The sequence below is a fragment of the Stegodyphus dumicola genome, chromosome X1 (genome assembly GCF_044657685.1).
Source record: "Stegodyphus dumicola isolate Sdum_Otavi_A_Nest chromosome X1, ASM4465768v1".
Taxonomy (NCBI): Eukaryota; Metazoa; Arthropoda; class Arachnida; order Araneae; family Eresidae; genus Stegodyphus; species Stegodyphus dumicola.
Window position 1 is genome coordinate 50,357,913 of NC_140780.1, and position 26,056 is coordinate 50,383,968.

The following is a 26,056-nucleotide window of genomic DNA, read 5'->3' on the forward strand; positions in this document are numbered from 1 at the left end:
TTCCATATTCGTGTTCTTCTGTTTCTTGTGTTCTTGTATTACGTTTTGGTGTTCTCATATCTTGTGTGTTATTGTCGCAAGTTGAATATCTAACCCAGATTAAATATTAATAATTAATTCAATAAAGTGAAATTAAGCAAACAAGTTGTTCTTTGAAGTCCTTTTGACAAGTTTTGGGGTATGTGAAGTATTTTATTACTCTTTCAGCGCAATGTACTAGTTATATAGATTTCAGGCCAGCAAATATTGGGCATGTAGATCGGATACTTGTAGGTATCTAGTTAAAATAGATTGTCATACCACACCACCCGATACTGGATTGTCAGAGACTGTCTTAGGCAATGACTTTCGGTCACTTCTTGTTATGTTCTGTCTTTGAACTTCTTGTTGTATTTTGCGTTGCCACTAGAAGTAAAAAAATGGCAAGACCCGTACATATTTCTTCAAAAATTTGACATACGAATTGCCTACGTTCTCTTTGATTACCTTTATTAGAGCTCCATATATTAATATAAATTTATTTAGAAACGAATCTGCAACAATTTTTGAGGACGAACGGCTGAGGGGATTATCTCTACCCACTTCAATAAATGATCAACAATCCCAAACATGCACCTATTTTTAATATTTTCACTATGTGGGTAAGGGCATAATAGATCAATTTCTATGATTTCGTTAGGGAATGTGACTTTTATGCTCTTTAGATACCCGATCGAGCTATAATTAATATTGTTAACTAAAAATAAATGTTGTAGAGACATTAGATATTTTTTGGAAGCAGGAAACTTGAAAAATGAGTAACACCTTCGCCGGGAATCGAACTACGGACCTATGGAATACGCGCCCAGCGTGCAGACCACTACCCCACGAAAGCATGTTAAGAAGGCGGAAGAAATACCTTATAAAGTTAGATGATTTGGCATATTCACTTACAAAACTTAACAGCTGTTGAAAATAAACAGCTTCCCGTAATGTCTGCACTGTTTTTTTTTTTATTCCTAAACGGCTTGACAATGGCGCATTATGCAGATCGTGTAATTTATTTCATCATAAACTCGCTGGGAAAATCGCCCGTAGTTCACTGTTCTTATCTTTTTCCTTTCATATAGAACAGTACGTTATCAATTATTTCATATTTGGTGTCTCTGTTTCTAATTATCGTTATATCATGATGCTCAAAGGATCTTTCAAATGAGCTTAGATAATTTTAAATTATAGTTCTACTTGCAATTCTGAAATGAATGTTTCTCGCGAATTTTTAAAGTCAATGTGGCGTATTTTAATCCATACCCTTGATTATCTAGCTTGATTCTTGATAGGCCATCCGCCACAATATTCTCTTTCCTCGTTATAGGTTTAATTTTTAAATTGTATTCTTATTATTTAAGAGTGCATCTTATGATTTTAGGTGAGAATATTTTTCCAGAATATAGACGTAGGATGGCAACATGCTCTTAATATACGATAATAACTTCCTTAGAAAAATAAATTCGACATTTTTGAATGGCCAGTAGGACTGCTAATGTTTCTATTTTGGTAGCGGCGTAATTTTTTTTAGTTGGACTGAATGTTTTGCTAAAATTTGCATAAGCATGACCTCCTGTCACGAAATCAGATGCATCTGCGGCGATTTCTAACCTGCCGTCCGCTTCAGGAAATTTCATGATAGGGGCTTGTATTAATGCTAGCTTAAAGTTTTCAGAAGCAGTGTTCACTTCCACCGATTAAATAAATCTAGCCTTTTCCTGTTCAGATTTAATTAGGGCTCTGCTACGTGAGCAAAATCTTTAAAGAATGTTGTATAATAGGAACACAAGCGCAAAACTATAACAGTTATTTCAGGTGGCGGATAATTTCTTGTTGCAGAAATTAAAAACCTCTGTTTCTATCTCGTTTTCTTCTTCTATCTCAGGTACCAAAGTTTTTTCGGCCGTGAATTAGCATTTTGGAACATTCATTTTTAAGCCTGTTTCCTTTAGAAGCTGAAAAACTTCATGCAAATTCTGAATGTGTTCATCAATGTGTTTGTGTTGCTTCTGTCCATAATATCATTTAAATATATGAATGTTAATTTACCAACAATTGGTTTTATTATTAAAATTGGTATTACTATTGGTAAGGGGTAAACCGGATATTTTGTTACACTGTTTAGTTTTCTGTAACCGATAACGAATCCCCAGGCCTTAAAACTGGTGGGAGGAAGATTATTCTTTTTTTGCGCCAAGTACTACAGGAACTATAATGCGAAGATTATAATTTTGTTTTTCAGTATGTACGAAATATGCGTTTCTATGATTTTCTCTTTAATTTAATCGCCAGCGGTATGGTTTTTCTCTACGTGGGAGGGATGTTATTTCCTGTTTCAACTGAGTGACACACAACATGTGTTAAGTCTGAAGTGTTGTCAAATAAATCTGTAAAATTTCTTACCAACTGCTACAACTTTATTCCTTTTTCCAACGCAGTTCTCTTACGTCCGAGGCTGGCGGCTCAACTCTTTCTCAGTCAACTTATTCATATCAAGCTGCATACTGTCGGCCTGAAAATAGATTAGCGCGATAGCTGATTTTAAGTAATCCAATCCCAAAATTACATTTGCCTGTAAATTTTTCACAACAAAACAAACCCACTTTCTGCTGCCCATTTTTAACTTGCACATTAAAAATCATTCGCCCTACTCATTCACAATGTGTCCCTTGCGCTGTTATTATCTTGATTTCCGCAATATCAAATAATCTATACTTTGTAAAATTTTCCTGAAACAATTTTCTGCCAAAAAGTTACTTTGCACCCTTTTATCTCGTAATCCGTTTGAAGGAATTCATTCAAAACAATTTGAATATCTGGTAGTCAAACGTTTCTAATTAGTACCGTATTTAATTGAATATGAGAGTCTTTTTCTTTTATTTGGGTTGATCATCCACAGCACCCCAACCTAGTTTAAAGGTTTTTGCTTATCATCACTCGCTTTGCTTTTTTGCGATATGTCTTGGCGGACGAACAATTTTGCCAGCCTACCAAAACGTTTCCTGCTGTGAAATTTACTACTACTTTGAGCTACAGGCTTCCCGAAACTTTTGGTAACTCTTTCATCGTACTTTCGCCAACTCATTTACCTCCAAACGCACACTTTCAAATTTCACCGCTAACTCAAAAAGCTGTCCTAGCATATCAGGTTTCCTTAGCTTTATTATAAAATCTTGTAGGCAACAACCTGGGTAATATAATCTCGATAATTTCTGCATCTAGTTTTTCCCATATAACAGATTCACCACCTTGATTCTCTTAGAATAAAATCAGCTGACACATCGCTGTTCGTCTGGTGATACAAAAGCTGTCCGCGTATCTTAGTCTTCTTCATTGTAGAGATAAAATTTGAAAATATGGCATTCTGCATGATCATTACAATACAGACTTACGCTATAATCAGTTATTTTATGGGAACTTTCTTAAATTTTAACTATTTGAAATGAAGACTGGAGCATTGCTCCAGCAATTTTATGTTCAAGAACACGTGTCACGAAGTTTTGTGCTGAATGTCATGCTTTATAGCTTAAAAATGAAGTCTATTTTGAGGAAATTCCTCCTGTAGGACATTCATTATTTATCTACATATAATCTCTGTTTTTTAGTCATTCATAATTTTACGTATCATGCATAATTTTTCATCATTTCTACTTCATTTTATCTTATAAACCATATGTATAGCGTATTATAATCGTAGGGATAGAAGACGAAAACATTTTTCTTTCTTCCATTTTTAGACGGTTTCTGTTCTTCATTTTGCACTTTGCCAACCATAAAGGATAAAATATTTTTTTTAAATTTTCTTGCTTTATATCTATATAACAAAAGAACAAAATACGAATGGCATATTATAAAAAATGGTGCAGTAATATAAAATAATTAACATAGATTTAAGTTTCTTTACGTAAGCAAAAAGGAAGTGTTCAATAATGTGAATTTCTATCAGTCAGAGCTAGGTAACAAAACGTAAAAGCGTGCAAATCTAAGAATTAAGGCAATATTATATTACAAAACTAAAAGCAATATCTTATGTTTGCGCATTTTTAAGAATTGCCAACTGGCTCTGGTTGAGGGAAACACTTGCATAAGCAAACTTAAAATTACATTCATAAAACATATAATATTGTATAACGAGATTAATTTAATGCAGAAATGTAAATAATTTTGAATTGGTTAGGGATTTTAAGTCAATTAAAATTTATATTTTAGGTAATAATTGAAAAAATTCGAAAGTAAACAGAACATTTTTTTTCAAAGTCAATTTTTTTAATTAATCGTGAACAAAAATGTTCCTTAGAGAGCTTTTTTTTTTTTATTTTACTACTCTCATTTTTAAATTATCCATCTGTATTTAACTAACTAGTCATATTATAAAGTTTCTTTATGTAAACTCAATTATTTCATTATGTAATTGATTAGTTTTGTTAAATACAGAAAACTCCGAAAACAAAATCAAATAATTTCTATGTTATACCCTAATCATTGATTTACTGTGTTTTAAAATATATTTTGAAATCTTTTAATTTTAGTCTTCTTTAAATTTCTTTATTTCTATTATTTCCCGAGGGAGAGTGAATTTTGATACTTTCAGTTTTAATGTTAAAAAAATCATTTTTAGAATTATGACAAAGGAAAAATAAATATTTTTAATTCCTTTATACGAGCACAATAAGTAAAGAATTATATGCGCATAATCCTTTTCGAAGTCTCGGTATTACTGAAAGAAATGCAATTTTAAATAATAATTTTTCATATAAAATCCATTATTTTTTGCGGAATAAAGCTAGTGCATATTGTTTCATTAATTATAAAAAAATAACTTTAAAGTTCTAGTCTTTCATTTCGATACCTAGCTCTAGCGGAAAATCCCATATGCCTATGTGCAAAAGAAGAAACTACTATCTGCTCAGCGTAGTATCTTAACGACTACCGAATTTCCATACTCAAAAAATCCAATTATTTATAATAATTTGAATGTAGAATTTTTCCTACAGCATTGCATTTTTTAAACAGTTGAAAGGTTTTAATTAAATTATAACAAATATCCTTTTTTCTCTTTTCTGCTACTGGTTACTTTGTGAATTTCTAAACAAGCTGTACTAAATTTAGCTTTATGTATAATATTTTTATTAATTCTTAACATTAAAATCATACTTGATGTAATTTTTATTTTACTACCCTCACATTTAAATTATCTATCTACATTTAATTAATTGCTTTGACATCACACCTCCATGCCTATTACTACCATTTAAAAGATATTTGTTAAGAGCTTATTTTATACTCGCTATTAGTTATTAAAACTTTAAAAGTGTATGTGTAGCAAATTCAGGCAGCAGTTCAAGAATTTTCAAAGAAATTTTGGGTTATTTAAATAGCGATATTTACATCAACAAGTTTAAAACACATAAAATTATATGAAAATAGCAATCTAAGAGAGATTTAGAGTAGTGTATAAAATTTAGTTATTTTCAGAGTCATAATAGTGGATATTATTATACATGGCTATATTAAATCGCCATTCAATCATTCGAAGTGTAACTTATTATTTCTCTTTTGAAATATTTTATTTTGATACTTTTCAATTTTATTTTCTATGTATTTTGAAATAAACAGCAACTTTAAAACCAATATTTATAGTCAATAAATATTTCCAGTCTCTCAGTTTTAATTGATCTTCAGATGAGAAGTGTAAGAAATCATTGAGAAGCATCTTCTCTTACCATGTATTTTGTTTCCACAGCCCCATATAGAAGCAACCTAACTCTCAATTAAAAAAGTTCACTATGTAAACATTTTCATTGCATATGCGTTATGTGCAAGCATTCGTGCAATATTGTACATATTATATTAACATATATTATATGTACAAAGGCATATTTAATGTACCCAAAATTAAATATCTGGAAACGTTGACGATAGGCATTCAAACAATTAATCTTTTAAGGACAGTTTTCCTCCCTCTTGATTTAGAAAAGAACGATCTTCGCGAAATAACTCATGGTATCTAGGCGGAAAATTTTGCGTCAGTGATCAGAAAGCTCTGAAGTGTAAACCAAAAATAGCTTACATCCAGTTTTCGATAGTTGGCTTCATACAGTCCAATGAGCAAATATAATTGGAAATGATAAATTCATATCAAAATGTTGCGTCATATCACCAAACCTAGTCACGAACTCTTAATTCTTCGACTCTTGACTTCAATCAGTAGATGCAATTAATATTTTTGTTAGTTACATTTTTCTTCAAGCGCAGACGCCGTGAAATCTGAGATTCAGCAAGTATATAAGGCAAGAAAATGCTACATTACTTCACATTTCACCCTCCTTGAACGAAAATTCCTCCTTAGAGATTTGGACGATGTTACGTCAGCATCTGATCCTTCTCAGCTTCGGCATCGTTGCATTATCTGCTCTCCAAGCGGATGGCATTGAAAGTGTGAGACTGTGCGGTAGACGATTAGCTGATGCCCTCAGTGTCGTTTGCAAAACGTATGGTGGATACCAACTCCCTCGAGTAAGAAAAGACGGTAAGTTAATGTTGAAGGATATTGTTTAGTTTTGCAAATGTAGAAGCTGGCTTATTTTATGCCTCTGTTCAAGTTTTAAACGCCCACCAGCGGCCGAGCAATAAAGACGCTGAACACTGGTAGTTCGGTCCGAGGTTCGAACCCCGCTAACGGGCTGGCTGCATGGGCGTTTTCGTGGTTTTCTCCATGTGTAACGTGTATTCGAGCCAGTTTCCCTTCGAAAGTCCTCCACGAAGGCATTCCTCCCTTTAGGCAGATAGCCCTCGTGTGCTTTGCCATAATTGAATAATCCAATCCAAGTTTTAAACATAAACATCTGATTTCATGATTCGTGTTTTTATCAATCGCAACAATTTTTAGCCATTCATAATGCTCTGCTGTGCTTTGAAAGTTGTCAAATAATTGTTGCAGCCCACCAGCGAGCAAGTTGTAAGACCACCTGACACTGGAAGTCGACCCGAATTCTTATCTGGGTGAACGGGCAGGTTGCATGGGTGCTTTGTGATTTTCCCATGTTTAACAAAAATGAGATCCAGTTTCTCTCAAAGAATTTTCCACGAGGAATTCACTTCCTTTGTCAAGTTTATCTAAATTAGAGCGCTTTGCTTATATTAAATGAGTCCTATATTCCTGCTCTTTCGTCTGTTCCACCAAACTATGTAAATGAGAAGTTTTAAATAAGAATCTAAACTAAGAAAAAAGAATTAGCAATATCCACTAGACCTAAACGGCTTCCCTGGTTGCACCCGTGGTGAGCGCCGTTTCTCGTAGTTGATGAGTTTATCCTTGACTGTTCAGTATTGGGTAATTAGTTCATGAGATCTTACCGAGCCAAGTCCTTGGATAGAATTATGCCCATGTTTTTGTCGAATCTTAATATCCCATTATTAAAAACAACATCTGTACTATTGCAGACTCTTATTGTGTGAACTATAATAGACTATTAATTTCCTTTAAAGTTAATGTTCCCTTTATCATTACCATTCTTTATATGCAATAATAAAATTCCATAGTCAAGAATACACTTAAATTTCTAACTGTATGTTCTTTTCATTTTTAATGGCGACGTTCTCTTATTTTGAAAGTACGTGGAATTAAATCCACAGCCCCGTAATCAAGTTGTTTTTCCCGCCTTTTCTACACGTACAGTTATAGAATGTTCTGGAAATATTTAAAGCGAACTGGATTGGCTGACGAGGCCGACGTCATTTCTTGGAAGCTCCGCCTTTCCAGAGGCTATAAAAGGACTCGCAAAGGAATATCGGGGGCTTTTCTTTAATGTAACGATGCAGTAAACTTCATTCAAAACGTTATTAGTAATTCTTTTTTATTTACTCCGGATATCTGATTTTGTAACTGCTATTTCTTCTGAAATATAATAAATGGATCCTGTTTTATAAACTTATCGCCTGATAATTTAAGCTACGACTACACCTATGATTCTTCACCAATCTATTTATTCCGGACAAAAGCTGGTACATCATATATATATATATATATATACATATTATTAGTCTCGCTTTAAATTTTGGGCAATATTGGCTGGTTCTTTACAGTTATGTACAGATTGAAAAGTGGAGAAAAACAGTTGTAGGAACTGATCTAGTAGCACATTCACTACTCGAAAACCCATAGGGTTCTATGTTAAACTTCTAACCAATATAAATGATTTTCTGGTGTTGTCCATTAGCAGATAATCCTTGAAGTTTGATTTAAAAAAAGCTTCATCGACGTTTCATACAAAATGGAGGAAATAATTCAAACAAATCTCATTGTTATTCGATAGTTAGAGATAAAGACTTATTACAGTTTTATTTTTTTAATTTACGAAAGTATGCCTTTAAACTAAAATGGGAATGAGGTAATAGACGGATGACTTGTACAGATTCTGCATTAAAAAAGCTTAAAACCTAACAGTTTTTTTCCCTTGTTGTTAATGAAATATTATTCTATCGTACATTAAATTTCTTTCAAGAACTAGGCATAAATATTTCATTTCAGTGTCAAACAGATCTTCTAATAAGAGAGCAATGATTGAGATTCTACGACCCATGATGCGCAGAACGACACATTCTGAGATAGAAAATGACTTCAGTGGAGATTCTGCTACAGAAGTAGATCTTACTCCCAGTTCTCAAAGTGGGGTTGCCAATGAATGTTGTAAAAGGCCATGTACTTTAAGGACCATGGCATCATACTGTGCAGATGCAACGGATATTGGAAATCTTGATATCAATGAAATTTGGCGACCAGAAGTTGTATCTGAGGAGGATCTTGCGGAATATGAATTGCAACAGGTAATAAAATTATTGGTTTTCTTTCTGCGATTTTAAATAATTCCACTTTTTATAAGTACTTGATCTGCTTATAGTTAATGCCCTCTAATTGGTTAAATTTCTACTTTAATTTAAAAAATAAATTTATTTTAAAACTATTTCTGATAACAGTTTGCTTAAGAAAAATCACATGCTTTGAGATTTAGGTGGAATCTAAAGTCTGAGTACGTAATTCTTTCAACATATCAAAAAAGTAGGTACTAGTAATAATAGAATAAAACAGCAAACAGATCATTATTACTCCAAGTTTATTATTTCAGATATTGGTTGTCCCAAAAATCCTGACTGGATTTTCAACGAAATTTACTTTTTGACATTTTAAAGCAGAAATATGAGTTGCGTACCATATAATTAAATATTAAGCTATAAAGTAAAAAGCTTAATTGTTTTTTAGCTCAAATTAATACGAGTCCCATATACAACCACCAGGCATCAAAACGGAATTCTGCCTTGGTTAACTTGGTTGGTTTCAGGAAACCTATCCAAAGGAATTTTTTCTGTCATTCCCATTGTTATAATATGTAGGTGACCGAACGATAAGTTTTATTTCATACACAATATCTTTTACGCAGCCTCAAGAAAGTAATTCATTAAAGTCCAATGGAGATAGCTTCGAGTGTTAAATATTAGGACTCTACTTATTAGTTTTCATGGAAATCATTCGTAATTAAACATAGCCAGCATAATTGCTACATAACATGGCAGAGCTCCATCATATTGGGAAATGAATGGATCTCTTCGATGAAATGAAACCTTCCTCCTAATTATTGAGCTACTCGCAACATGGAGTTTGTCTCTCCAAGTAAAATGTTGCATGTCTCTTCAAATAGCAACAAAGCGCTTTTAGAGAAAATTGCGTGTTACCACTGGTATTTGACAGATTGACATTAACACGACTGGTGGTGTTTCTTTTATACAGTGTGTGAGCGTAGCAAACGGTATCTCAAGGGCTGCTATTCACTGACTACTTCACTTTCTTATATTGCTCTAAACATTATCATATGGTGGTCACATTCACAAATAGTTCTGTCAGAAACTCGCAAGTTCTTTTTCGTGCATCCGTACAATCGTCAAATTAACGCTCCATACCTAAACATTATTGAAACTGTAGTAATCAAAATTGTCAAACTCTGTTTATCATACAGAAATTTCATCCTGTAAATATCATGTATCCTTTTTATCCATTATTTAGCGGGCAGTAGTAAAGGTAATTTTCGAATAAAACTTAAATTTGTTGTTCTGAAAAGAAAATTTGTAACTCATTAAATGGAGCAATATTTAATGTTTTGGAAACAAAATATGCATTCATATTATGTTTAAATGACATTAAAATTATGTCAGTTTAGCATATATTCATTCAAATATTCATCAGCATATACTGAATTTCATTCAAAATAATAGTTTATATGTAGTTTGTAAACATCCAACGCGTTTGCCTCAGCACTGAATGTGCCAAGAAAAAAAAACTGTGATTTGTTTTTCATTATGCATTTTTACATGATGTACTAGTACACAGTTTTTAAATTATTCTAAATAGCAGCAGTAGAAATTACGTAATACAGCAAATTGATTTAATTATGTATTATTAAGTGATATACTAGTAAACAGTTTTTAAATTATGCTGTATTACAAGGGCGAGCAAATTCTGTACATAAGAGGACCAAATTAAAATGTGCTTTTGTTTATGAAAGTTTAAATTTAAATAAAAGAATTAAAGAAATAATGTTGTCTTTCATGGGATTTCTGGGAAGTAAAGCCGAAGAATGAATAGTATATAACGTAGATTCCCTCGAAGGGTCAAAATTAGGGTTTAACCTCGAAGGGTTTATACTGAAATCCTGCTTTGCTGTTAATTGCTTGCTTGTTTAACCCATTAAGGCAAAGCACCTACCTAAACAATGGGATGAACGTTATTTCTTAATTAGTATTGAGGAGTACGTCCTCGGATAACAAATGTTTTGTTTCTAGACAGAATATATTTCAAATAAGCTTTGCACAACCTAAACAAGGGTTGCACATTATTTCTTAGTTAGTACTGAGGATTACGTCCTCGAATAACAAAGGGTTTATTTCTAGATAGAATATATTTTAAATAAGTTTTTTAAATACTTTTCAGATAGAACAAAACCAATATCAAACGTAAGATCACACCCATGAAAACTTCAAAGTGCTGTTCTGGTAGTTTTTTTTTTTTTTTTTTTTTTTTTTTTTTTTTTTTTTTTTTCTGAAGAGCTCTTACATCCTTAAAATACAATGTAATTTAATGAGAACAGTCTCTATATTAACCCGCTAAAAGTAGTTTACCAGTTTTCAAATGCATGATACCAGAAATCTATACATTTTCAGAAGCAGCTCAGACGGAAAATTAGTTAGTAACTGACTGCCTTACCGAAAGGCTCGAATTCGAATCCCAGAGTAAGCATGGATATAAAATTGTCTGTCTTTTCTTAGGAGGTAACGGTGGCCGCAAATTAGGTGCCTCCATAATAAAATGACCACCGCTTCTAGCCTTAGTAGTGACCGTTTGACCTATTGAAATGGTTAGTGCCCACCATTTAAAAAATAAATAAATAAATAGATAAATAAATTCAGAACTTCTGTGTACTGTTTATCCGTGTGCTGTACCTTACACGTAAAAATGTGGCAAAACGCATATGCTTCAGGAAAACGTTTAAAAGTAATGATAATAGCTTTTAACTTTGTCGTATGCTTTGTCGGTGCTGGGGTTTTCAGTTGCCCAACACTGCTACATTGTTTCTTCAAGGTTTAGTATTAGTTAAATTTAAAGTATCACCTACTAGCATAAAAAATACATCAGCTTGCAGTGGGATGTCGACCGTAAACAGCATTAAGTCAACCAAAGTGTAAACCCCAGCTCATGAACTGGCTATATGGCTATTTTTGAGGTGTATCTTCCAAACTGTAACGTAAATACGATCTAGTTTCCTTTAGCTTGTTCTCTACGAAGATACTTCCCTTTTGGTAGGTGCTTTGCCTTAATGAATTAAACAAGCAAGCAATTGATAGCAAATCAGGATTTTAGTATAAACTGAAGACTAATTTCGACCCTTCGACGGAATCTATGTTATATAGTATTCATCCTTAGGCTTTATTTACCTCCTAGAAATCAACATTATTGCTTTAATTTTTTTATTTAAATTTATACTCTCATAAACAAGAGAAGCATTAGGTAACTGAATTCTCTTTTCGTTTAGTTTCCAGTAATACGAAATAAGTTTCTTCAAAAAAAAAAAAAAAAAAGGCAAAATACATTTTCCGTTGCTTATTTTCTGTGTGTCAATTTAGGCAATTAATGCTAAAATTAGCCGTAAATGAAACTATACGCTTTTCTAAAAGCGTTCTCTCCCTTGTTGATTTTTCCCATAATAATCCTGTGTGTTGTATCTGACTTCGAATCTAAAATTTTCTGAAGAACACAAAAACCTTGTCTAAAACTTAAAGGTTTATTTAACTGGAACTTCAACACTGATGAAAACTTAACATCACAAACGAAAACTTAACATCTTGGGTGGAAAAACTTCAAAGTGCTTTAAAGTAACAGCTATGCCGGCACGGTGAAGAACACTTTCCTTTAAAAGACAGAATCCATCTAGCCCTTTCGGCGTATATCTCCATTTCGCTGAATTCAGACATCCGCTCCTACGTGTTTTGGACTTAAACAGCCAGGCTGGAACTGGAATAGGACTGGATCAGGACCGGAACTGGACTGGAACAAGACGGGAACCGGAACAGGGCGGAAACCGGAATCTCTCATCCCCTGGCTTCTCCCCGGGCAGGTCTATTCTGGCTCAAACTAAAAGGAACTGCGGTGCCACTAAGGATAGCACCTCCTTTTATTGCCGGCGGTTGCCGTTACTACAGGCGACTATGCAAATATTTAACATCCTTCCACCTAAGGGGGAAAAAAAAAAAAGAAAAGAAAAAAAGTGAATTTTCACATCAAAGTAAAACAATGCCAAAGAGCCTTAATATGCCAGTCTGTCTGGCGGAGTTACAGTTCTACCAGATCGTGTTACAGGCCTGACAGATTTATCATCTATGTTGAGTTTAAGTTCAGACAAAGAATCTTGTTTTTCATTCTGCAGCTTCACGGGTACATCATTTTGCGCTACCTCTAAAGGATACAGAGTTCGAACTGCTCTAAGCAAAATTCCATTTCGGGTCTTTACTCTTGCAAGCCGATTTATTCCATCAGGTCCTGGAAGTAGTTCTATGACACGACCAAGTTGCCAAAAAAGTCTTTTGTCACTACTACCGATCAAAACAATATCATCTAATTTAATAGTAACTTTCCTTTCAGCTCTTTTATGCGAAACCTTGAGAATTCCCAAATATTCTTTACGAAATCTATTTTTAAATGCTTCTCGTACAGTTTGAATATACTGAAATCTTCTTTGTAAATTACTTGATTTAATACCGTATTTTATATCCCGCAAACTACTAGTTCTAATTTCCTTTAAAAAGTCGGCAGGAGTTAAAGCTTTAAATTCAGGATCGGAAGGAATTACTGTCAACGGTCGGTCATTAAGAATCGCTTCACAGTCACACAGTATCGTGTACATTTCTTCATAATTTAAACAAGCATGTTTGAGAACTTTAAGGACTTGCTTCATCATTCCGATCAGACGTTCCCACCAACCACCCCACCATGGAGCACCAGGGGGAATAAATTTCCATGTTATCCGCTCATTGGCTGCCTGCCGATTAATTTGTTCAAAATCTATTAATTTAAATGCATTTGAAGCTCCTACAAAATTAGTTCCATTATCACTGTACACAGTTGTGGGTTTACCTCTTCGTGACACGAACCGATGAAAAGCCTGAAGAAACACTTCTGTAGATAGAGAAGTCAGCAACTGCAAATGGACCGCTCTATAAACGGCGCATGTAAAAACACAGATCCATGCCTTTTTTTTGTTTCTCAACAATAAAGGACCACAAAGGTCTATACCCGTTACTTGAAATACTGCTGAATCATTTACTCGCTCTATTGGCGGTGGGGCTGATATGTGGTCAACAGGTGCAGCAGAATATCTCTTGCAAGTAATGCATTTACTCAAAACAGAACGCACCGTTCTTCTGCCAGATAACAACCAAAACCTTTCCCTTAAGGTATTCAGTATATATTGTACACCTGCATGTCGTTTCTTTTTATGTTCTTCCATAATTAAATTCCTAACTAATGGATGTTCTCCTGGTAATATTATAGGTGTTCTAAACTCTAACGTGTCATATCTTCGAAACGCACCAGTTTTAATTCTTAGAATTCCCGCATCGTAAAATGGACTAAGAGTTCGTAAGCGTGCGTCTTCTATATCCTGAAACGATTCCGATTGAATCAAGCGAATAATAACCTTTTCTGCAAAATCAATTTCATCAACAGTGAGTTCACCTTTCTTTTTTTTCTTATTTCTGCAATTAAAGAAAAATCGTTGAATCCAACCAACAACTCTAACTGTTTTTCGAAAGCTAGAAAATCGCTCACTCAAACTAAACCTTTCAGTAGACACTAGAGATGAAACCACTGCCTTTTTTTTCTCGCTGGCTATTTCCGCTTCATTAGTTATAAATTCGGCACTCGGCCAATTTTCTTGCGATTTTAAAAGCCAGCTCGGACCCTCCCACCATTTTGACCGGGAGAGTTGGCGAACTGAACACCCTCTACTTGGAAGATCTGCAGGGTTAAGGTGACCAGGTATATGCCTCCAATCCTCCACACGTGTCAAAAGCCTTATTTCCTGTACTCTATTTTCTACAAATGTCCCCCATTGTTCTTCCCCTTTTTATCCATGCAAGGACAGTAGTTGAATCTGTCCAGAAAAATATACTTCTGGCCTCAAAGTCTTTTAGAACGTCTGAAGCAAGACGAGATGCAATAGTTGCTGCTAACAATTCTAATCTTACAATAGTAGTTTCCTTTTTACCACAAGGGGAAACTCTAGACCTAGCCTGAAGCAACTGTACTTTAACTGATTCAGGTTCTTCTACACGAATAAAAACTACTGCCGCATACGCTACTTGACTGGCGTCACAAAAAACATGGATTGAACACTGTTTTGGCTGATATTTGGAATTTTAATTCCAAATATCACCTTGGAATTTTAATGTTTTTCAAAAGAAAAATGTCTTTTACCCATTTCAAAAATTTACTTTTAATTTCGGTGTTAACTTCTTCGTCCCATTTTACTTTTGTTTCCCATGTACGCTGTAATAACATCTTAGGTAATATAAGGACTGGACATGTTATACCGATGGGATCAAATACTTTATGGGCTATTGCCAAAATACTTCTTTTCGTAACTTTCTCGAAACAAAGATTTTGTAAATTAGCAACATTTATTTGAAGAGTATCGCCTTGTCTTTCCCATAACAAACCTAATACATTCGCAATAGATTCTGTTTCTAAACTACAGTCGGTATATTCCCAACCCCGTAATTCAAATTTTCGTTCTGCCATAACATCTGAAGATACTTTCATGAAGCGCTGTAATTCATCTTCACTTCCAACACTTGTTACACAGTTATCAACATAGAAACTATTCATTAATTTAACAATAATGTTGGAAGGATATTTTTCATCTGCATCATTTTTCTCCAAAATTGAATTTAAGTGATATTGAATAACAGCTCCAAGTAAAAATGGACTACTGGTTACACCAAATACGACTCGACAATGACGAAAATGCTTCAAACCATCTTCACCCTTTATCCAAAGAAATCGGAGGAAGTTTCTGTCACTAGAATTCAGGCCAATTTGTAGAAAGGCCTTACGAATATCAGAAATCACCCCTATTTTGTCTTGGCGAAATCTATTTAAGATTGTAGGAATAAATGAAATAAAGTTTAATCCCTTTTCAAGACAATCGTTGAGACTCGGAGAACCCTTTACTTTAGACGAAGCGTCAAATACTGGCCGTAACTTCGTAGTACTATGTTCCTTAACAACATGTCTATGTGGCAAATAATGATGGGGTAAATCTAATTCATTTACGGGTACTTCCTCTATTATGCCCTCTTTGAGCCATTCTTGGAATATATTTTCATACTCTTGGCGAAGATTATCTATTTCAAGTTGCCTAATCGTACCGTGCAACCTTTTAAGCGATAACTCAAAATTATCCGACAGGGGAGGGTGCCCTTCCAACCAAGGCAAAGACACTACAAAGCGGTCATCTTCTATTTTTACAGTATCAAGAAAATGTTGCCTGGTAGCCTCATACAATTCCAATTTAGTCTTTTGTTCGGATGGGTCCGTAATACCAAGCGAGTCGAGGGCCCATAAATCAGAAATACAAGCCTCTTTATTCAACATTGATGTAACTAAGAATGTTGAACCTTCACTATTCAACTCCCCGGTTTTTCCCATAACCGTCCATCCTAACTTTGTCTCAATAGCCACAAGACCGTTTGAAATTTGTTTACGATTCCCCGTTAATAATCGTCCTGCAACATCGGCTCCTATTAAAATTTCTATAGGTCGTTCTAAACGATCTGTTAAACTTATTCCACAGTCAGCAAGCTCTTTAAGCCATATTCCTTGTCCAATAGAAGGTATACTATTACAAATAACAGGCTGACTTAACGCATCAAAATTACAACTGTAAGAACCAGACATATTAGATAAATGAATTTTGTAAACTTTATGTTCACACAAACTGGTCGTTGTACCGCCAAATAATGCGTGGCCAAGGTATTCCTTTACCGTATACCTGTAACCCATATCTTGAGCTGCGCTTTGTAGAATATATGACCTTTGAGAACCAGTATCAATTATAGCTCGAGCCGAACGAGATTTTTTATCCCCTTTAATTATTACTCTTAAAGTTTGCATCAAAACTTTAGGAGACCTTGAAGAAATGTTGACGAGTGTTTCAGCCTGATTTGGAGGCTGTTCCGTTGCCCTTGTCTCACTCATTTGTGAATGGCCCTTACATAGAAAAATATGATGCCTTTTGCCGCATGTAAAACAAACTGTTTTTAATCTACACCTCCTGACAGAATGTCCAGATTTCAGACACAGATAACAAGAGCGTGTCCTTTGGACCAAAACTTCTCTTTCTGACAACGATAAGTTACGCGCCTGAAAACATTCCGCAGAACCATGATTTATACTGGAACAAAATATGCAGCCTTTTCTAGCTTCATTAGAAGAAGTAAACAGTTCAGCTGCCGTAGGTTTTAAGCGAGGTTCTCTTATCTTTAAACCAGAATTCCCTTTCTTATTACCGTGAGCCAATCGATCGAAAACATTGAAAGATTTAGCTGCTAAAGAAATTCTTTCCTCACTTTCAACTTCACCGCGCAAGAAACATAAAAGGCGCTCAAGGTCAGATTCCCTTTCTCTTAACTGGGCGTTTTCGCCGGTTAAACTTTCTGATCCTTTACGCGAAAACCTAAGTCTCTCCCAGGTTTTTAAGACTTCATTCGGCAATGCTGATTCTACCAATGGATATAATATCGCGCAATATTTGCCTCTATTTATTCCCAATATCTCCAAGGCTCTTAGATTAGATTCGAGTTCATCGTATAGTTTCCGCAAAGAGCGTGTACCTTGTTTTTGAATAACAAGGGTTAGCAAATCACGAATATAAATCTCAGTTAGTAATTCTTTGTTACCAAAACGCGTCTGCAATGCTTCGATTGCGCTCTTGTAACTATCGCCAATTGGCGGAAAGCTTTTAACTATTTCCTCTGCAGGAGAATTCTTCTCCATAGCCTGTGCTAAATAAGCAAATTTATCATTATTATCTAATGTAGGATCTTTATCAATCTTTTGGAATTGCCCCCAAAATCCTAGCCATTTCTTCACGTTGCCGTCAAAGATAGGCAATTTAATCTTCGGATAATGTAACATTTTATTCTGAACAAAGGATGGATCAATTAAAGTTACATTCGGGGTTCCAGAAGTAAGATCTTTTACTTTACTTTCCAGAAGTCTCCACCTATCAAAATATAATTCAGATTCATCTATTTCCTTAATAAGTAAAGTCTCATCTGTAATTTCTTTAAACATTAATTCTCGTATTTTCATTTCAGTATCAAACAAAACTTTAGCTTTCTCGGCAATAACTTTTATTTTAATTAATTTTACTTCCTGATTAAATTTAGTTTCTTCATTGTCAAATTCATTACAAGCTTTACTGAATAGTCTTCTATATTGAGTTCTTGCTAATTTTAAAGCTTCCATGATTCAAAAATAAAAAAGTCGCTTACCTTGCAGACAATATCCTGTCGCTTGATGCCAAATGTTGATTTTTCCGATAATAATCCTATGTGTTGTATCTGACTTCAAATCTAAAATTTTCTGAAGAACACAAAAACCTTGTCTAAAACTTAAAGGTTTATTTAACTGGAACTTCAACACTGATGAAAACTTAACATCACAAACGAAAACTTAACATCTTGGGTGGAAAAACTTCAAAGTGCTTTAAAGTAACAGCTATGCCGGCACGGTGAAGAACACTTTCCTTTAAAAGACAGAATCCATCTAGCCCTTTCGGCGTATATCTCCATTTCGCTGAATTCAGACATCCGCTCCTACGTGTTTTGGACTTAAACAGCCAGGCTGGAACTGGAATAGGACTGGATCAGGACCGGAACTTACTGGAACAAGACGGGAACCGGAACAGGACTGGATCCGCAACAAGACGGGAACCGGAACAGGGCGGAAACCGGAATCTCTCATCCCCTGGCTTCTCCCCGGGCAGGTCTATTCTGGCTCAAACTAAAAGGAACTGCGGTGCCACTAAGGAAAGCACCTCCTTTTATTGCCGGCGGTTGCCGTTTCTACAGGCGACTATGCAAATATTTAACATCCTCGCTCCAGCAACTGAGATTTCAAGAATTTAAAAATTCGCAAGCTTCGATTTGTCTACTATGTAAAACTAAAAATTAATACAATTAGCTCGAACAGAAAGGGTTTTGTTGAATAAATTTCCTATAATTTATTAATGCTGTCTTCAGTTGTTGTTTACAAGTAAGTTTTAATGTGATAGATTCAAATGACTTCATACTGAGCGATAAATAAGTGATTACCTTATACTGGGGATTTTTGTGAATCACCTCTCACTAGCTACCCATAATTATGAACAGCGATAATACCATGAACTCCAGAGGATTCATTGTGAAACTTGGTAAGAGAAAGAGTTTTACTATAACTCGCAAAAACCAACATTTATTAGCATTAATATCAATAAAAGAAGACTCAGCTCCTTTCGAATGACAACATATGATCCTCCTCTCCAATTTTATAATGAAAAATTCTTCTGCCCCCCCTCCCCGCAATCACGCAAAAGCTGTAATAAAGCGCAACGGCCACTTAGATGCATCTGAAGGGATGCCTCTAAGTAATAAAAGAAGAAGAAATAAAAGAAGAAAATACATAAGGAATTATCCCCTGCGTGCTTTCGTACTGTAAATGGTAACGCGTTCGGCTAACATTAGTACATCTGTGGTTTGAATCCCGGCGAAGGCAGATTTTTAATGTTTCTTTCTCCGAGAAAATTTAATGTCTCTACAAAGAAAGAAAAAGGGGAAAGGAGGTAAACTGTTAGATAGGGAACATTGTATTTAGCCTTGCTCAAATAAAATTCGTGAATTTTTTAAGAATTTTCTCATTTTAAGCAAGGAAATTCTCAATACAGCTGATCGCAACAAATATTATTTTAACCCATGACCAAACAATAAAAGCTTTGAGCCATAAATTCTGTTGAGGAATTATGTAATGAAACTGCATCAATGATTACTTGTGTTCTCTCAATAACTGCTTGTGCGTAACACAATATTTTCTGCTGTAGAGTCATTAGGTTATCTTGAAGGAGGAGGCATAAAAAATGAGCAATGCCCTGGCCAGGACTCGAACCTTGACCTTTCGAATACGCGCCGAGTGCGCCAACAACTACACACGGAAGGCATGCCGAAAGGAGGGAGGATCTCTCGAATATGCGCCGACTGTGCTAACCATTACATCACGACGGCATGCTAAGAAGGTGGGAGAAATACCTTATACTGCAATTAAATAAATTTCTAAAGAAAAATGTTACAAAATTCTTAAAATGCACCGGCAGTTTTTCTGTTTTTAATTTTTTTTCCCCAGTCTCATTTCTAGTTGAGTTTTCTTTCACAGAATATGAGCTAGAAACCTCAAACTTCTAACTAACAGTTCCAATAAAAATGAAAAATCTATTCCCTAACTTTCACAATCACACTGTCATCCAAAACTAAAGTATGCTCAAAATCTTTCATAATTGTACTTGCAGTCTGTCGAATGCAAGTTTCCAACACCATAGGCACTGGATTGTAAACATACAAATTATTACAAATATTGTGAGATAAACATACATATTCACTAACTGTTTTTTCTAGGAATATCAGGTATCCTGCGCTGAAAAATAAAAAGACCGTGATACTTTCAAAATTTTCCCCCATTGAGAAACAGTTGGAGAGCTGCCCTAGACAAGATTAGACATTTTGACTGGAAATTAGGCCTCATTTTGCATTCTTTCCGTACTGTGACAGATTCAAACAAAGCACACAAGTTTATCTACGAATAGCATAAGTTTACATTTGTTTGCCCACTCAGTGTTAAATACTCGCTGTTTTTAATCGTGTTTCAGTGTGCTGATATTTACAGTAATTAAAATCTAAGGAGGAAATACGCGTTATTTCAGCTAAGCAACTTTCAAGTGTTTATTGAAAAAAATAATAAATGAATAAACATTTCATAAACGTCATGTTTTTCGTGACATAAAAGATTTTTTTGGACTGAGCGACACATATAGAAGTTAAAAAAGAATTATGAAAATTTTGAAATATTGCCCCAACTATTCAAAACTTATTGAGAGACCAGGTGTATAATAAAATACTTAAAGCGTTTAAACTTAATATCGAGGTGGGCTTTCTTTACTTTTGATGGCGTCTATCAATCTGTTCGGAATTCATGCTGTTTGCTTTTCAAAAAATAATGGTTTTGTTTTCTGCCTTTTTGTGATAAATTATGATCTTAGTTCCTGTTTATTGTAAGTTTCACTTTCAAGAATTCTGTTTTTCACATGATCTCATATATTCTCATCATGCTTTGGATAATTATCCTGGCAGAGTTCAAAATTTGAATTTATATCCATTTTAAGCACTTTACTTCAAATTCTTTCTCAGAATATTTAAATTCGTAAATTTACTCATTTACTAACCATTCTCACTATTTCTTACTATCCATTTCTCTTCATGTTCAGTAAAGCTTGGGTGACCAGTTAAGTTTGTTGTGAACTCTATTTGTCTTCTAATATTTCGAAATTATATTTTGAGTAAAATATTTACTAACATTGAACAATTTACTAATCTTTCCTCCGACTTCCCATTATTCCACTATAAAACGTTCCTTTTAAATATCGAAATCTCGCGTTTTTTGTTCTTATCTCAAATTAGATATGAACACATGAACATGAGTTTCTCGAAATTAGAGTCTCTGTTATAGTATGGTTTTAAAAGAAACTCCACTAAATTTGGCTATTAACAGCACTTTTTTTAATGTCCCAGTACATTTTTAGACTTATTTGTTTTGAGATTCCATAGTCTTCTCAATCTTTTATAATTAATTAAGCTTATTTTAAAGTTTTATGTATTTCCATTAGTCTATACATGATTCTATATAGTGATGAAAACATGTAGCCCATGAACAATTTACTTAATTTTCAATAAATATCTTAAAGTATAACAAAGCATATATACTTACTTTTATTCCAATGTGTTTAACTAGTTGTATTAACTGCGTCAACTAAAAAGACTTTTAGCTAAACAAGAATCGGGACACGCCAACTTAGAGATAAATATAATCCGTCCTTGCGAATACCATCATTTGAATCACGGTGAAATTGATGTAATTTTGAACTGAGTTGTGCTATGGCAACACTAACGTTATAACACCTTTAAATGTTGTCTGAGGAGATGGATAGCCTCTTATGAAATTGATAATTGACTTCAAAGAAAATTATTGGCATTTTAATCACAAATACGTGAATATACTGAATCTTATTGTTAGAATTTCATGTTAAGAAAAAAATCCTCTTCAATTAACATTTACTCCTTCAATTAACATTACTAAGTCGGAGCAAAGGTGAGGCAAGCGAAGCACTCGCCTCAGACGAACTACAAGAACAGACCCCAAATTAGATATGCAGTTATGGGAAGCTAGGACTTCATTTTAAAAATAAATTATGATTGTTAACTTTCATCTTTGAAGAACATCAAAAAGCACGGTTTTAAAACGTCGTAATAACTTAATCGCAACAAACTTTTATTGAGCATCTTTTACAATAATTTAGAAATATTGCATTCTAATATTTCTATCGTTCTCTGTGCCATTTGTCCGATTTTCATTATTCCTCTTTTCATATCAATCTTCTCAGGTCAGAATGGCGCCTCTCAGTTTATGTCTCGCACAGCATAGAGTCAATATAAATAGCAGAGAAATTATTTAAATATGAATTAACTGATTTACTTTATTATTTTACCGCAATCAAGTTTGTTTAATATATATTTTTATCGCATGCTTTCCGTTAGTTGCTAAAAAGGTGTTAAGAAGATAATAATTTTGCATTGTAAAGAATCCAGCTGATGTAGGAGAAGTTCTCAAAAGGCCTGCGATTTCACAGTACGGTATACGATGTTTTGTAAAGCTAAAATTTATTTGCAACCAAAGGATTGTAGTTGCTTTATATTTGTGGTGAAACGCTGCATAGACTAAACTTGCTTAGAAAATACCACACTGCTAACATTAGTAATACTGTCTTTGTTTAACTTTAACCGTTACTCTTGACCGCTCTTATTTCGCCATAACAACATAAGCTTTTCTACGCCTTATATGGCTTATTTCAACATAACAAAACTATGTCTACGAACTGCACGACGTGATGAGTACCTCTAACAGAGCATTAAATTCGGATATCTAAACATGAAGTGGATCGTATTTTTTGTCAGTCATTTTTAATATAAAGTTTTGTTCTCTCCATTTTTTGTTATAAAGTTCACCATGGAGCGAAATGTATATTTTGAGTTTTTGTTCTGTTGTATCCATATTTAATTCCATTCAGAAAAGTTCAGTCGATTCCATCTACAATTATTCCTCGCATAGCTATTTCTGCAAGACGGATTAAACGAATTGGCACCGTAAGTTTAAATTTTTCTCAAGATTGGAGTGCAACGAGGTAAATAAGGTAAGATATATTTTTCCTTTTCTGAATTCTTGTTATAATAAAACAGTAAAATGAATTGCTTATTATCAGAGAAATAAAAGTATTTAAACTTTTTAATTTTGTTATGAAAGAATTTGGATAAGACGTTCCGATTAATTTTTAGAAATAAATATTAGGATTGCAAAAACATCGATTTTCGCCGATACCAGTGAATCCGAAAAAATATTTCTAATAATACTAATCAATAGAAAATAAATATTGTTTCATTAAACTAACAGTAATGCAAAAGAAAATTTTAAAAATTTCTTTATTAACGCTTTTATTAAAATAGGAATTAAGTTACAAAAATATTTGGTATTAAAAAATAGCTAAGGCTCTTAGGAAATAAATGCAATTAAAAATTTATTTGCCGGCTATTGCCAGAGTGAATAAGTCTCCTAAATATTGATACACCCAAAATCGTGGAGAGCATGCGAGCTTCATGGGTACTTTTGTATTTTTTCATATGTGTAAAGTGAACACCAGCCAGTTTCTATTATCAAGTTCTCTACAGAGGCTGCTTTGATTTATTTGTAATGGCAAAGCACTCGAAAGCTATTACCTTCGTTTTCATATGTGTAAAGTGAACACCAGCCAGTTTCTATTAGCAAGTTCTAGATAGAGGCTGCTTTGATTTATTTGTAATGGCAAAGCACTCGAAGGCTATTGTCTTTGTGGAGGCCTTTCTAAAGAAACGTGGCTCATATACATGTTACGCATATGGAAAAGCACAAAAATATCCATGCAACCAGGCCCATCGCCGGAATTCGAGTGCTGGACCAAACTACCAGTGTTCAACGATTTTACCGCTCGGCCGCTGATGGGTTCGCTATGGAGGCATTCCTTTCTTTATGTAGATAGTCCTCGCCTGATCAGCCCTAATCAATTAATCAAATCTAAAAAGTATTTAATCTTTAACGATTTAAAGTATTCAACATTTACTGAGAGGCATAAAAATCAATATTTTACATTTTATATAATTTTCAGCTAGTTAGTATTGCTTGGTATTGATATTAGTGCGTCAAGTTGATATAAGCCCTCATATGATAAATCATTGCAATGGGTCTAAAATAATAACATGAAAATATTTTAGGGTCAGTCCATAAGTTCGTGCGCATTAAGTGTATGCGTGAAATTCACTATGACGCATTTAATAAAACAATACAATTTCGAACCTGTTGAAACTTGTCATTGTTTGACTAACATATTATTCAGTTCATCAACAACTTTCGTAAATATCGAACGCATTTTAGTACCCATAGAAGATGAATATAGATAATCAGTACAAACGTGCTGTGCTACATTTTTTTTTATTTTCGTGTGGTGAATCTGCCAGGTTTGCAGCGATAAAAATTAATAGTGTACATGGTGAACACACTATTAGTGTAAGGACTGCCCAGAAATGGTTTAAAAAATTTAAACTTGGAAAAAGCAGCATTGATGATGAACCCCGTTCAGTACGTTTAGAACTGTTAGAACCAAATCAAACGATTAATTCAGAAGTTTATAGTGAACAACTTTGCCGTCTAAACTCAGAATTGATCAAGAAACGCCCACGATTGGTGAATATCAAGAAAGTGTGGTTTCATCATGATAACGCTAGATCGCATACGGCTCGAACAACGCTGTAAAAAATTATGAATTGTGAGCTTTTGCCACATCCTGCTTACTCCCCAGATATTGCCCCAAGTGATTTTCACTTATTTCGTGTCTTACAAATTTTTTTACTGGGAAAAAAAATTAAATTCTAAACAGGATGTACACAATGAACTTTCAAGTTTTTTTGCATCAAAACCGGAGTCTTTCTACAGCAATGGCATAAAAAAGCTGCCTGTAAGATGGCGAGACATTGTAGATTAAAATGTTAAATTGTGTTTTTTTATATTATTTAAAAATTTACCAAAAATGCGCACGAATTTATGGACTGACCCATATATATAATAACTACATTGAATTTAACCCTCCAAGAAATGAAATAGGTAAATAAAGGTTTCAAAATTAAAAGTTATAACCATACACAAAGTTGTAGTCTTAATAATGTGATTAATCTGGGTTCAAATCCCTGTGAATGAACTGATTACGTGGTATTTTTACTGTTATTCCATGAATAACGTAAATACGGACAAAGAACGCCATGAAATATTCTTTTCATAAGCAGATAGCCCTAGCATACTTTACTACGTTGAAATAAACAAACTAAATAGAGAAATAATCATTTTCTTAAAGGCAGATGATAGATAATATTTCTGAAAATATTCTTAACGAAAGAGAAATCTTAATTTTAGTAATAATACAAATAACATAAATATCCAAAGGTATACATTCTTCAGAAATTTCATCAAAAATATCAAATGTTAAAAATCATTATTTAAACCATTAAATGTTAAAAACCAGTTATTTTTTAATGCTAAAGCTGTTTCAAGTTTGAAACTTTCAAGAAGAATTCAAAAATACGATTTAATTCAATCGTACTAGAATTAGAAATTAACATTAATAATAAAAGTTGTCATTTATTGTTGCTAGTGCTAACTGTTACAGCATATTTAAACTAGCAAAGATCTCCGTTTATCTAAGAACTTCCAACCACGGATTCTCTCCCTACAAAACATGAATTAAGTAATAAATTCGATTTTGAAAAACTTTAATAATGATTTTGTTTCATTAAAGACAAGAAAACTGCATATAAACAATATATATAATCTAGTGCATTTTAGATCAGTTACGTTACGATTTATACCAATTCAGTGGCATTTGCTATTTATCAAAAGATACATTTCATCAGTTTTCATTTAGAAACTACAAATCGTTACTTGTATCATTTATCTGGTTATGTAAGACTACGAATAAAATATTATACGAGTTAATGTATTAAGATTTAAAATCATTTCATTGGGTGAATACGAAAGGGTCAGTTA

At 33.8% G+C, this 26,056-nt stretch overlaps 1 protein-coding gene across 2 annotated transcripts in view; it reads left to right on the forward strand.

Annotated features, from left to right (window-relative positions):
• The first annotated feature begins 6,345 nt into the window (after window positions 1-6,345).
• Window positions 6,346-26,056, forward strand: part of LOC118185031 (uncharacterized) — a 28,349-nt gene continuing 8,638 nt past the window's right edge. For both annotated transcript variants that reach the window (XM_035354810.2, XM_035354811.2), the window contains exons 1-2: window positions 6,346-6,556; window positions 8,558-8,853. In XM_035354810.2, the coding sequence (XP_035210701.1) occupies window positions 6,388-6,556; window positions 8,558-8,853 (465 nt within the window). In that variant the 5' untranslated portion in view covers window positions 6,346-6,387. The remainder of the gene's footprint in view (window positions 6,557-8,557; window positions 8,854-26,056) is intronic.